The sequence below is a fragment of the Mastigoproctus giganteus genome, chromosome 1 (assembly GCF_048544385.1).
Source record: "Mastigoproctus giganteus isolate SK-2022 chromosome 1, ASM4854438v1, whole genome shotgun sequence".
NCBI classification, from domain to species: Eukaryota; Metazoa; Arthropoda; class Arachnida; order Uropygi; family Thelyphonidae; genus Mastigoproctus; species Mastigoproctus giganteus.
This window is the reverse complement of record NC_143575.1, coordinates 110,575,988-110,589,723: the sequence shown is the minus strand read 5'-3', so window position 1 is coordinate 110,589,723 and position 13,736 is coordinate 110,575,988. Positions and strand designations below refer to the sequence as shown.

Below are 13,736 nucleotides of genomic sequence, written 5' to 3'. Positions count from 1 at the left end.
TGGTGCTTATTCTGTGATTCTCAAAGAAAGAAAGAAAGAGGAAATCTCTACAGTCAGCAGGGTGTGCTTTCTTAAAAAAAAGGAAAGATCCTCAACCAGGGACTTTATCAGAGAAGTAAAATCTGTGCATTACGGCACTTACCAAAACTTTTGGTCTGGGCTTCAAACATATCAAAGTAAATGTAAAAAATAAAATTTTTTTTATTCATAATAATTGTATTTTGTTTGGTTATTTTATACTGTATTAAATTTAATTGATTTATATTCATAAAAATGCTGTTTTTATATTCATAAGCATTCATTTTATACCTTTAAATATAATATTCATCATCATCAGCCATTTTCAATCCACTGCAGGATGAAGGCCTCTCCAGCAACTTTCCAGTTCCCTCTGTTTTGAGCACTGGCCATCCATTTACTACCCAAAAACTCATGAATTTCATCTATCCATCTCCGCCTTTGTCTTCCAGGTTTTCTTCTAGCTCCTCTTGGGTACCATTCTGTTATTTTCTTAGTCCATCTGTCATCATGTCTTCGAGCTGCGTCCTGCCCAAGACCATTTTAGTTCTTTAGTTTTGATAAATATAATATTATGTTACCTTATGTCCATTTTGAAAGGGGCCTGGAACATAACTCATTGACTTCCATTATATCATATAGGTTCATTTTTCACCGTGTTTTTTTTTTTTTTTTTTTTTTCAACAGTTCCTTCAGGAAAACGTGCTTTAATATCTTCACACTTTTGGAGTTAATAAGCTCAATAAAAAAAAGTAAAAAAAAAAAAAAAAAGTTCTCCTCACCAGATATTCCAGTCTTTTAAATTCTGAACAGCTATTACAATAGACTTATTGCAATATTAGTATGTTTGTAGTGCCCTTGCTTAAGATTGGAGATGGTCCTGTCTGTCAAGCAAGGCTTGAACTCAGGGAAGAGGGCAACTAAATCTGTGAGTGTAGCTCCTACTTCCTCTGCTGTCTCCTTGGACTCACGACAGGGGCTTCTACTATGAATCAAGTTTGTTGGTCTTGGATGAGTACAGTAAGGTTCTCCACTGGAATTCTGCTCTGCTCCCTTGCAAGCTGAAAAACAAACCTGCTGAAAGCATACTCTTTTTTTGTAACCTGTTCCCAAAACTGGGCAGCTGTATAGTTGGAAGGACTAATCAAATGGACTGCATATATATGTTAAATTCTGAATGCCACTTTCTTGAACAAGAAGTGGCACAGTAAATGAAGCTTCATTGCTGGAATAGCAATTTACATAATACTTTTTAAGGCGATGGCACCAGCCATCAATTTTTCCAGTAAGCTGCTCCATAACCAGGTAAATTTTTGGTTGCTAATTCTTAATAACCGATGAATATTTGCTTAAGTAATTAGCTAATTTCCCACAAGTCAATCTACAGACTTTGTCATTATGAAGTACCTGTTAGTCTTTTACAAAGAAATATGAAAGTGTTTTAATACAGTTGAATAGTATTCATAAGATACCTGGAGGTGCTTGTATGTTATCAATTTCATATATTCTACTACTCTTTTTTTTTTTTTTTTTTAATGTAGATAGAAGAAATTAAACGAGGAAGAGATACTCCCACTGAGCAATCGCCACGAAGCAGCGTTAAAAAACCGAAGCAGCAGAGGCGTAGAAGACAGACAAAGATGATTAATGGACAAGTAAGTCTTAAATTCAGAAAATGACACTGCTGCTTTATTAACTGATATTAATTTGTTTTATTTCTGTATTCTATTCATCTAAATTCATCAAAATTACTACTGCATTCTATTTATCTAAATTCACCTAAATTATTCTACAAAATTGTTGCTTTTTCTTGAAGCAGCTCTAGATAGGTTATTACTTATATGCAATGGGTGGGGAGAACCCTTAGAAAAAGTTATAAATAGCTTCTCAGCATAACTCAGTAACCATTACAGGTAAACATCAGTCATTATATTATCAAAATAATATGCCATCATATTAAAACATATTATTTAATTCATGTTGCCCATTAGTGAAATGGTAATACAGTAAAATCCCATTACAATGAATATCATTGAAAGAAAGAAGAAAATGTCAGCATAATAAAAATAGTTACAGATTTAGACTGACTTCCCTCATTATTAGACTTTATAAATCTCATGTGAATCTAATTAATTCAGTCAAAAAAAATTCAGTACGACAAATTATTTTCACTGTACTGAATGTACAGTGAAAATTGTTGGGAACTTCAAGAGCTGCTGGGAGTCATCATGGAACAAGTAAATACATGGGCTGTGTTAAGGTAACTAAGAGTAAGAACAGGTGCATGTATACTTGCATGTGCACCAATGCTGGAAGTATAGTAAATAAATTTGATGAATTTGAAGTGCCGATCAAGGCATCAAAGGCAGATATTGTTGGGGTATCAGAGACATGGTGCCACTCAGATATAAGGGATGCAGAATTGGAATTTGGGGAATACAATGTATATAGGAAGGATAGATAGGATAAGAAGGGAGGAGGTGTTATGTTGTTAGATAAGAAACACAAAATCTAAGGAAGTACATCCATTTGACATGGGTGGACAGTGCAATGTTGAGTCTGTTTGGTGTGATATAAACACTGGAAAAGGGAAAATGAGAGTAGGAGTATGTTATTGGCCTAATGACTCTGATGAGTACAATGAATAGTTGTGCAGAGAAATGGAGTGGGACAGTAAATCAGAATGTCTTGTAATGGGGGATTTTAATATTTCAGATATTGACTGGAACTTGTGGGTTGGTCACTCACAAGCTGGCAAGACTTTTGTGGATTAATTGGAGGACTGTTTTCTACAGCAGCATGATTGAGGGAGCAACCAGAGGGAATAATACTCTTGATCTGAGTATCAGCAATGAAGATTCATGTATTAGGAATTTGCAGATAAAGGAATCACTAGGTGCAGTGATCACATTCTACTGATGTGGGATTTACTTAAAGATGTAACTACCATCAAGGGTAAAGGGAAGGGTCTTTGTTTTCGTAAATGTGACTACAGTAGTCTCAGACAGTTTTTAAATACTATACAGTGGAATTAACTGATGATATTAAAAATAGAAAATTGTAAATGGGAAGCCTTGGTGGAATTTATCTTGGAAGTTACTAGGCTTTTCATACCAAATGAGAAATACTGTTCAAGGTTTATCCCTAAATGGATGTCAGATGAACTAATGAGGCTCATTCAAAGATGTTATTTGGTTTTTGGAGCTTTAGCAACTAAGGCCATATTTCTCCAGGATATGCGGTGGTCATTCCCTGACCTTTCCGCATCCTCCGTATTTGGTGGTGACGGACTCGAACCCCGGTCTAATCAAGAAGTGTGTGCTATGCAGTGCTGCTCCTTCCCACCTGGCTACGGAGGCGCCTAATAAGGCTCATGGCAGAGAAGAAAAATGTGTGGGATGCATATAAATTATCAGGTGACACAGAAGCCTATGGCAGATATAAGCTAGCCTGTAATCAAGTCACAAAGGAGATTAGGCAAGCGAAGGCTGATTACAAGAAATCCTTGGCAACAGATGCAAAGAAAAACAACAAAGACTTCTTTACTTATGTAAACTCTAGAAGGAGGGGGACGAATCAGATTGGTACACTTGATGTTGGTGGATCAACTGTTGATGATCCTGCTCAGATAGCTGATAAACTGAATGAGTATTTTGCATCTACATTTACACATGAGGAATGCTATAAGGATGGCGAAGACAGAAGTTTCCTAAACTCTAACAGGCAACTAAATGATTTTGTAATAATGGAGAGCAAACTGCTGTTTTGAGAAATTGTTGAAGTTAAACATAAAAGGCTCCTGGGGCTGATGGAATGAAGTTCTTTGAGTAGTGCAGACAAGCTTATATAACAGCCCATAGTTCTCTCATTGATGTCACTGATAATGGCATAAATAATTCAAGAAGTAATTCAAAATTGTTTTGACAGGAATATGGTTATACAGCAATCACCGCATGGATTTGTTAAGGAGAGATCTTATCTAACCATTCTGATCAGCTGCTATGTTGTAGTCCCAAAGGAACTAGGTTCAAAAAGTAATTTTAACATCATATATTTAGATTTCAATGAAGCTTCTGATAATGAAACACTGCTGTAAAAATTGGAGCATTGTGGAGCTGGGGGAGAATTACTGCTATGGATAAAGGGATGATTGAATGGAGAAAACTGAGGGTACAGGCACTCCCCGACTTACATAATACTTGACTTCCGTAAATTCGACTTTAAGTAAGTTTTTGCTGGCCAGTGTAAACTTAAAAATGTTGTGGAAATGTAATTTGGATCCCTTAGGAATAAATGGAGGTATTGTGAAAAAATCACAATGTGAATCCAATAACAGAGTGTTTTTTTTTTTTTTTTTTTTTTTGGTAATTTGTTCCAAGACTTTGAAAATTGTAATTTTTGATATATGACTAAGCTATTTATCTCTCTAAAACAGGGTTTCTTAACCAGGGGTCCGTGGAAGGATTTCAGGGGGTCCTTGAGCTTGGATGGGAAAAAAATCAACTGATTAATTTCTTTCACTTATGAATGTATGTAATAAATTACAATTGTATTAGCTGTATCTGTAGTCACCAATAGAAATAACAGATATTTCCATATCATATTATAGTTATTGCATATCTCGAAAAATCGCTTATGCTCATCATTACTTTGAAATTACGGCAGTTATTAGACTTGCTGCTAGATCACACTTGATTGTAGTCCTCTTGTGGACGGACTATCGTGCGACGTAGTTGGCAAATCAGTGCCTAGTAGGCCACTTTTAACATGAATAGACACGCTGGCTACGAGTGTAAACCAGGTATGTTCAAACACGTTCTACGGTTTAGATAACAGTTGAGGTGTGTAATTTAACCTTTTCACTGCTATGTGCTTGTATACCGGTCCAATGGTGGAGGCCCCTGCAGTGCTACAGGCGTGTATGCATGCCCACTGTGTGTCTGTCAATGCATACAGTCTTCGTATATGTCTTTCTTAGTTGCTAATATTGCATTAATTATTTTTACATTAATTATTTAACATTTGTTACAGACCAAATTTAAGTTGAAATGTCGAAGAAAAGGAAGTATGGTGAAAACTATGTATTATTTGGTTTCACTTGCATTAATGAACGTGACGGGACTCAAATACCGCAGTGTTTTTTGTGCGGAAAAATTCTTGCGAACGAAAGTATGAAGCCAGCAAAATTGAAAGACTATCTCAAGTCTGTCCATGCTGAAAATGCATCTAAAGATGCTAGTTTTTTTCGTGCAAAAAAATCTCAATTCGAAAAAACAGGGACACTTCCAAAACTTGGATTTGCCATTTCATGAAAACCTTTTCTTGAAGCATCCTATAAAGTTGCTTACCGGATTGCCAAACAAAAGAAGCCCCACACTATTGGAGAAACTTTAGTAAAGCCATGTGCACTGGAAATGGTCGAACTGGTCTGTGGACTGGAACAGAGAAAAAAACTGGAAGCTGTTCCCTTATCAAACAATGTAATACGTTCTAGAATAGTTGATATGTCTTTAATATTTTGAAGCAGGTCATCGAGGAAATGGCACCCTTGCCATTCCCCTTCAGTATGCAATTGGATGAAACTATTCTTCTTTGATAGCTGACGCCATCAAAGAATTCTTATTTTGTGAGTCTCTCTTTCGGAAACTACAAAGACCGTTGATGTTTTTGAAATGGTAAAAAGTTTTTTTTACAAACAAAACTTTGAATGGAAAGGAAAACTTCATTCTCTTTGCACTGATGGAGCTCCTGCGATGCTTGGTAATACATCTGGTTTTGCTACTGTAGTGAAAAAAGAAGATCCTCAAGTCATTGTCACTCACTGCTTTTTACACAGACATGCACTGGCAACAAAGACTCGTTCAACAATCCTGAAAGAAGTATTGTCAACAGCCATAAAGTTATCAACTTTATCAAAAGAAGTTCTCTGAATAATCGTATTTTTAAAAGATTTTGTCAAGAAATGGGAGCAGAATATGAAGTGCTTCTCTACCACACAGAAGTGCGCTGGCTTTCAAGAGGACAAGTCTTGAAGCACTTGTTCAAACAAAGGGTAGAAGTTTCACTTTTTCTGGAAGAAAGAGAAAACCCACTCTTGGAACATTTTGAAAGGAAGAATTTTATCCATGGGTTGGCTTACCTGGCAGATATTTTTCACCATATGAATGAGATAAATCTTTCCATTCAAGGTCATGAAGTCACCATTATGGATGCAACTGAAATATTACAAGCTTTCTTGGCTAAGTTACCAATATGGAAGAAGAGAGTAGAGACCAACATTCTTGCAAACTTTCCACTGTTGCAGGAAGTGCTTTACCAAGATGTAGTTAAAATGCAAACTTCTCTCAATTTTTTTGAAAAGAGATATCTGTGAACACTTGGAAACATTACAGAACTCTTTTAAAAGTTATTTCTATCTTGATGGCATTGAACCATGGATCTGAAATCCTTTTCTTTCTGATATAAACTGTATTGAAGACGTTGACTTAACCAAAGATGAACTCATTGATCTTAAGTCAAAAAACTTAAGATTGTGCAGGGCTCAAGGGGTAACAAAACAAAAAGATTGTGCAGGGCTCAAGGGGTAGAATTTTTTTCAGCCTGGTCTGTACTTGTTAACAGGAGAGACTGCTTCTACAGGGATGGGATACACTTAAATAGAAAGGGTGCAAGAATGTTTGCTGATGCTATCGAGGCAATGTTAGGTGGGTCGGAAAACTGCTAGATTGGGGGGATACAAGGACTAATAGATTAACAGTAGCCACTGGCAGAGGTGAAAGTGATTCTTGCACTGCTTCTATTGGAATGAGCCGCAGCCTGGAAAATAAGATGCAGGATATTTCAGAGACTGCTGGGAATCATTGGGGTACAAGTAAACACATGGGTTGTGTTAGGGTAGCTAAGAAAAAGAACAGGTGCATGTATACTTGTGTGTACACCAATGCTAGGAGTTTAGTAAATAAATTTGATGAATTTGAGGTATTGCTCAAAACATCAAAGGCAGATATTGTGGGGATTTCAGAGACGTGGTGTCACACAGATATAAGAAATGCAGAACTGGAATTTGGGGAGTACAATGTGTACAGAAAGGATAGACAGGATAGGAAGGGAGGAGGGGTTATGCTATTAATTAAGAAACACATAAAATCCAAGGAAGTGAAGCCAGTCGACATCGCTGGACAGTGCAGTGTCGAGTCAGTTTGGTGTGACATAAGCATTGGGAGATCAAAATTGAGAGTAGGAGTGTGCTATAGGCCTAATGACTCTGATGAGTATAATAAGAAACTGTTCGGAGAAATAGAGTGGGCCAGTAAATCAGAGAGTCTTATAATGGGGGATTTTAATTTCCCAGATATTGACTGGAATTTGGGGGCTGGTCACTCACACAGTAGCAAGGCTTTTGTGGATTTATTGGATGATTGTTTTCTACATCAGCATGTTCGGGAGGCAACTAGAGGGAGTAATACTCTTGATTTGATTATCAGTAGTGATTCTTCATGCATTCAGAATCTGCAGATAAATGAACCACTTGGTGGCAGTGATCACAGTGTGCTGAAGTGGGAGTTACTCAAAGAGGTAACTACCATTAGGGGTAAAGGGAAGGGGTATTGCTTTCGTAAAGGCGACTACAATGGACTGAGACAGTATTTAAATTCTATACAGTGGGATCAACTGATGATATTGCCAACAGCAAATTCAAAATGGGAAGCATTCAAAGAACTTATCGTGGAAGCTACTAGGCTTTACATACCAACTAAGAAATATTGTTCAAGGTTTAGGCCTAAATGGTTGTCAGATGAACTAATGAGGCATATGGCAGAGAAGAAAAATGCATGGGATACATACAAATTAACACGTGACACGGATGCCTATGATAGATACAAGTTGATCTGTAACCAAGTTACAAAGGAGGTTAGGCAGGCGAAGGCAGATTACGAGAGATCCTTGGCAAGGGATGCGAAGAAAAACAGCAAAGAGTTCTTTACTTATGTAAACTCTAGAAGGAAGGGGATGAATCAGATTGGTCCACTTGAGATCGATGGGTCAACTGTTGATGACCCTGCTCGGGTAGCTAACAAACTAAATGAATATTTTGCATCGACATTCACACATGAGGAGTTATTCAGCGAGGGGAATGCCAGAGGTGTATTCAACTCTAGCAGTAAGCTAGAGAATCTTGTAATAACTGAGAGCAAAGTGGAGGAGAAATTGTTGAAGATAAACACAAGAAAGGCACCTGGGGTGGATGGGATCTATCCAGTTATATTAAAGGAGGCAGCAAAGGAGGTAAGCAAACCCTTAGCCATAATTATGAGAGCTTCCTTGGACTCAGGGGAGGTACCCATTGACTGGAGATGTGCAAATGTGACCCCAATTCACAAAGGGGGATCAAAGGCTGACACAAGTAATTATAGACCTGTGAGTTTAACTTCTGTTCCCGGAAAATTAATGGAGGCACTGGTGAAAGAAGCACTGCAGGATCATCTAGACAAGACTTCAGTTATAGCTAGGACACAGCATGGTTTTGTTAAGGGGAAGTCTTGCCTGACCAATTTGATTGGATACTATGATGCAGTCACAAAAGAACTGGATGCAGGGAATAACTTTGATATTATATACTTGGATCTTAGAAAGGCTTTTGATACTGTTGCACATGGAAGACTGCTGCACAAATTGGAGCAGTGTGGCATTGGAGGCAAGTTGCTGCTATGGATAAAGGGGTGGTTGAGGGGGAGAAGACAGAGAGTGGTAATCAATGGACACTGCTCATCGTGGACTAATGTTATTAGTGGAGTCCCTCAGGGTTCAGTATTGGGGCCTTTATTGTTTTCTGTATTTATAAATGATATTGATGATGGTATATCAGGCTTAATGTCCAAGTTTGCAGACGATACAAAGGTTGGCAGGGTTGTCAAGGACACTACTGACACTATGCTGCTGCAACAGGATTTGGAAAGGTTGAGCAGATGGGCTTCGAGGTGGCAAATGAAGTTTAACATTGACAAATGTAAAGTACTACATATGGGAAACAGCAACCCCAGAGCAACGTATCAACTCTGTGGTACTACACTGACAGTGGTAGAGAATGAAAGGGACCTGGGGGTGGTGGTGCAGGCAGATATGAAGTTCTCTGAGCAGTGCAGACGAGCTGCAAGAGTAGCTCATGGTGTATTGTCAATGATATATAGAAATTTTTCTAGCAGGGATAAGGAGGTGATTATTCCCTTGTATAAGGCAATGGTCAGGCCACACCTAGAGTACTGTATACAGGCCTGGAGGCCTCATTTCAGGAAGGATGTAGAGCTGCTGGAACGAGTACAGAGAAGGGCAACTAGATTGGTGAATGGGACAAAGGGGTTCTCTTACGAAGAAAGGCTTAAGTTTTGCAAATTACAGTGTCTGGAAACTAGGCACCAGCGGGGTGATCTGATAGAGGTGTACAAAGCCTTGAATGGTTTGAGCATGCTCAATGCTGATGGGATTCTTCCTCTAGCTCAGAAAAATCACCTGAGAGGGCATAAATTCAAATTGAGGAAAGACAGATGTAGGATAGATGTGCGGAAATTTGCCTTTAGCCAGCGGGTGGTTGGTGGGTGGAACAGACTTCCATCCCTTGTCGTGGAAGTTGATAGCCTAAATAAGTTTAAGGCTCAGCTGGACAGGTATTTCGAACGAACAGAGGGGTGAAGTGGAAGTGGTTATTTTTATTTATTTATGTTACTTTTTTTTTTTTTTTTTTGGCTGATGCTGCATAAGCTTGCTTTCTTGCATCAAATGCCTCTACTAATGCTAATGCTAATGCTAACTTGCTATGATTGGAGTTTACCTCAAAAAGCCTTAGAGGATTTTGGTGTTCCATTAGAGAAGCCTTTCCTCATCTTGTAAAGCGAGCTATGGAAGCTTTGATACCATTTGCAACAATATATCTGTGCGAATCGGGATTTTCAGCACTTGTAACAATGAAAACAAAAAATCAAAATCGATTAGATGTCCAACATGACATGCGTTGTTGCCTTGTCAAATACCACAGTTTAATGTTCTTATTCAGGATAAACAAGAACAGTCTTCACACTGATATGTCCTTAAAAAATGAAATTTAATTTCAACTTTCCTATATTTTAAATGTATTGTATTATTATTCAATGTGTTAAGAAAGAATCACATATATTACTGTATAATGTTTTTTTTTTTAAATTTTGGTAACTATTTCATTAAACTGGTTTTTTTGTAATTTTATTTTATGCATTTAAAAACATTATTCTGAGAAGGGTTCCATAGCATTCACCTGACTGGCAAAGGGGTCCGTGGAACTAAGAAGGTTAAGAACCCCTGCTCTAAAAGGTCATTTTTATAATGGAGCACTACCCTTTCATCGTTATCATATGTTCTGTTAAAAGAATCAATTTTGAATGCCTTTGTTGATATTTTTCTAAAGAACATTTCTGGTGGTCACTACCATAAAATAATAAAAACAATTTGCGCTTTCCAGTTTATTGGGCTTTTCTGTTAGTGCATCTAATTATAAATGGGTAGTAAACTCAATCTTATTGCATTTGTGATAATCCCGATAACTGGAATTGTGTGGGTTTCTACGTTATTATGGTGAAATGTGTTTTCCCCTTCACTGAAATCTTCAATAATATAAAAAAAGATAAATTTTCAGAATTTTCTCTTCATTCCTATTTACTTATTACAATGATGAATGGAAAGCGACCAACGGAAACCAAACAAAATTAATTTAGAAATGAAGGTGAAAATGATTAAGATGTAAGAAGCAGGGCTAAGTTTGTCATCTATTGCATGAGAATTAAGTCTCACTGCTTCAACAGTGAATGCTGTTTCAAAGAGCAGTGTGCGTATAAAAGAACATGTTAAAGGATCATTGCATTTAAGAACAACAGTGATTACAAAACAGCATTCAGGTCCTATATAGAAGATGGAAAAGCTATTAATAATATCAATGGAAAATCAGATTCAGAAGCGAGTGCCCCTGAGTCTAATGGCCATTCAAGCAAAAGCAAGAAGTATTTACGAAGATATTAAAGATAAGTATGGCGAACCCCAATCCAAGTTCGTGTCAAGCAACGGGTGGTTTAATAGGTTCAAGCATCGCACTGGTTTCCACAACGTTTAAGTATGCAGTGAAGTCGCTTGTGCTGATTCTGCAGCAGCAGAGAAATTTTGTGATGTGTTTGAAAAAAAATTTCTACAGCCCTCAACCTCTGCAGCAGCATACTTATCAGCTGGAGACGTTAATTCTGGCAATGATGCTCAAAAGGTAAAACTTGCTGAATTATGCCTGTCCCCTCCCTTTTTTTTTTTTTTATTTTATAATTTTGAAATTTTTGTAATTGCACACTTTTGTCATTTTTTCTATGCATGATATAAAAAAATTGAATAAATAATTCTATTTACATGTTCGTCAAACATTTCTTTTTTTGCTTCAAATTCAGCAAGCATGGTTGCAAGTGCTGGTTAAGAATTTAAGAATTCTGACTTACAAAAAATTCAACTTACAGAGAGTTCCGCAGAATGCAACCCTTATGTAAGTTGGGGAGTGCTTGTAGTTATAAATGTGTGCCACTCTTTTTGGATTAATGATATTAGTCGAGTCCACATCATAGTTCAATACAGGGCACCTTATGTTTGCAATATTATTAATGGTATTAAGTCGAGTCCACATCATAGTTCAATACAGGGCACCTTATGTTTGCAATATTATTAATGGTATTAATGAAAGCTTATCAGGTTGGTATTTTTGTTGGTATTGGAGCATTAGCAACAAAGGCCATATTGCTCCGGAGATATGCGGTGGTCATTCCCTGACCTTTCCACATCCTCCATATTTGGTGATCGCGGGCTCGAACCCCAGTCTAATCAAGAAGTGTGTGCTACGCACTGCTGCTCCTGCCCACTTGGCTACGGAGGCACCCAAGTTGGTATTGAAGTTTACAAAGGTTGGCAGGGTGGGTAATGACATCATCAAGTTATAATACTGCAACGAGGTTAGAGAAATTAGGTAGATGGGCTGAGAAGTAGCAACTGAGGTTTAAAATTAATAAATTCATAACATTTAGGATATTTTCATTCTTTCTATCTCCCACCATCAATACTTCCTTTTTCTTCTATCTTTCTCCTTTTAGTTTTGGCATTTTGTGTAATTTACACCTCCATCTACCTGCCTTTCAACAGTTTTATTACTTCTATCATATATTCCGTGTATATATATATATATGGAATTTGCTAAGTTGGCCAAAAGGATTATGAACAAACATTATATATATAGTAGGCCTTTGTAGCTGAGTGGTCAGAAGCAGGAGTGCAATAGTATGTGCTCTCAGAGTAGACCTGGATTCAAGCCCCTGACTGCTAAATATGGCCAATCTGGCAACCCGCACAGGATCAGTGTGGCAGATTATGGTTGATTTCCCTCAACATGACCTGTTGAGGGAATGGACCATAATCCTGCAGTGGATTGAAAGGGGCTGCAGATTTTTTTTTTTTTTTTTTTAATGCAAACCCCAAAAACAAGAGGCATTAGAACCTGTAGTACTTAGTACCATGCTTGGATTGGAGGTTGAGAAGACGAAAGATATTTGTTGACATTGGACTTGAACTTCTGTAGACTGTAATTTTCAGGAAATACGTATGAAGCAAGGTTGTTCCAGAAAACAGCAGTTCTATGAATAAATGAGGAAGATGAAAAGTTGGTTCTGTGAGTTTGAAGTTGGACAGTAAATGGATGTTGGCTGGTGGCGGCACATGTTCGGACTGTTTTGAAAGAGAGAGCGGGAATTATAGAAGCCAATTCAGAAGAACAGTGCCCACGGAAGTATCTGTAGAAGAGGCATGCAGCAGAAACAGTACGTCTATGAGACAGCGAGTGGAGAGACTCTGTTAGAGATGAATCATTAATTAACCTAACTGCCCTCTTCTGAATGGAATCAAGAAGCCTGAGAGAGGTTTTGGGGGCACCACCCCAGATGTGGGAACAGTATTCCATGGCAAGCCGGATTTGCGATTTATACAGAGTGAGCAGCTGTTTAGAAGAAAAGTAACGCCGAGAGCAAAAGAGAAAACCAAATTTTTTTTAGATGCAGAGGAAGCAATATTTGTAATGTGCTTGTGCCAAGAGAGATTAGAAGTCAGGGTAATCCCCAAAAGAGATATATCATTTTGCTTAGAAATCGGAGTGTCACTAAAGATAAGCATGGGAGCAGAAGAATCCTTTTTGCAAGATATAAGACAAAACTGAGTTTTAGAAGGGTTGAAATCAACTAAGTTGTCTTTGCCCCACTGGAGAATTAACTGAAGATCGGCATTTAAGGAATTGGTAGCAGATTTTCGAGAAATTGAAGCTCATTGAGCAGGACAAGGTTTCTCAAAATGGAAAGTGGAATGCAATGTGCTATCATCGGCAAAACTATGGATAGAATTTCTAGTCAATGGAAGAAGGTCATTAATATACAAGAGGAAAAGAGTGGGTGAAAGAACTGAACTTTGGGGGACACCGGCATTAGTGGAGAAGTTAGAAGACAGAGAACCATCTACCATCACCCTCAGTGAGCGATCAGAGAGAAAACTGGATAACCAGTTACTAAAAACAGTTGCCAAACCATAAGATGGAAGCTTGTTTAGAAGACCTTTATGCCAAGCATTATCGAAAGCCTTTGAGATGTCAAGAGGAACTACTTGTGTTTCACCGAACCTTTCCATTG

At 37.8% G+C, this 13,736-nt stretch overlaps 1 protein-coding gene across 4 annotated transcripts in view; it reads left to right on the top strand.

Moving 5' to 3' along the window:
• LOC150091098 (mediator of RNA polymerase II transcription subunit 12-like protein) overlaps positions 1-13,736 on the top strand; it is an 825,386-nt gene that overhangs the window by 655,434 nt on the left and 156,216 nt on the right. For all 4 annotated transcript variants that reach the window (XM_090374287.1, XM_090374270.1, XM_090374279.1 and 1 more), the window contains one exon: positions 1,560-1,673. In XM_090374287.1, the coding sequence (XP_090230413.1) occupies positions 1,560-1,673 (114 nt within the window). The remainder of the gene's footprint in view (positions 1-1,559; positions 1,674-13,736) is intronic.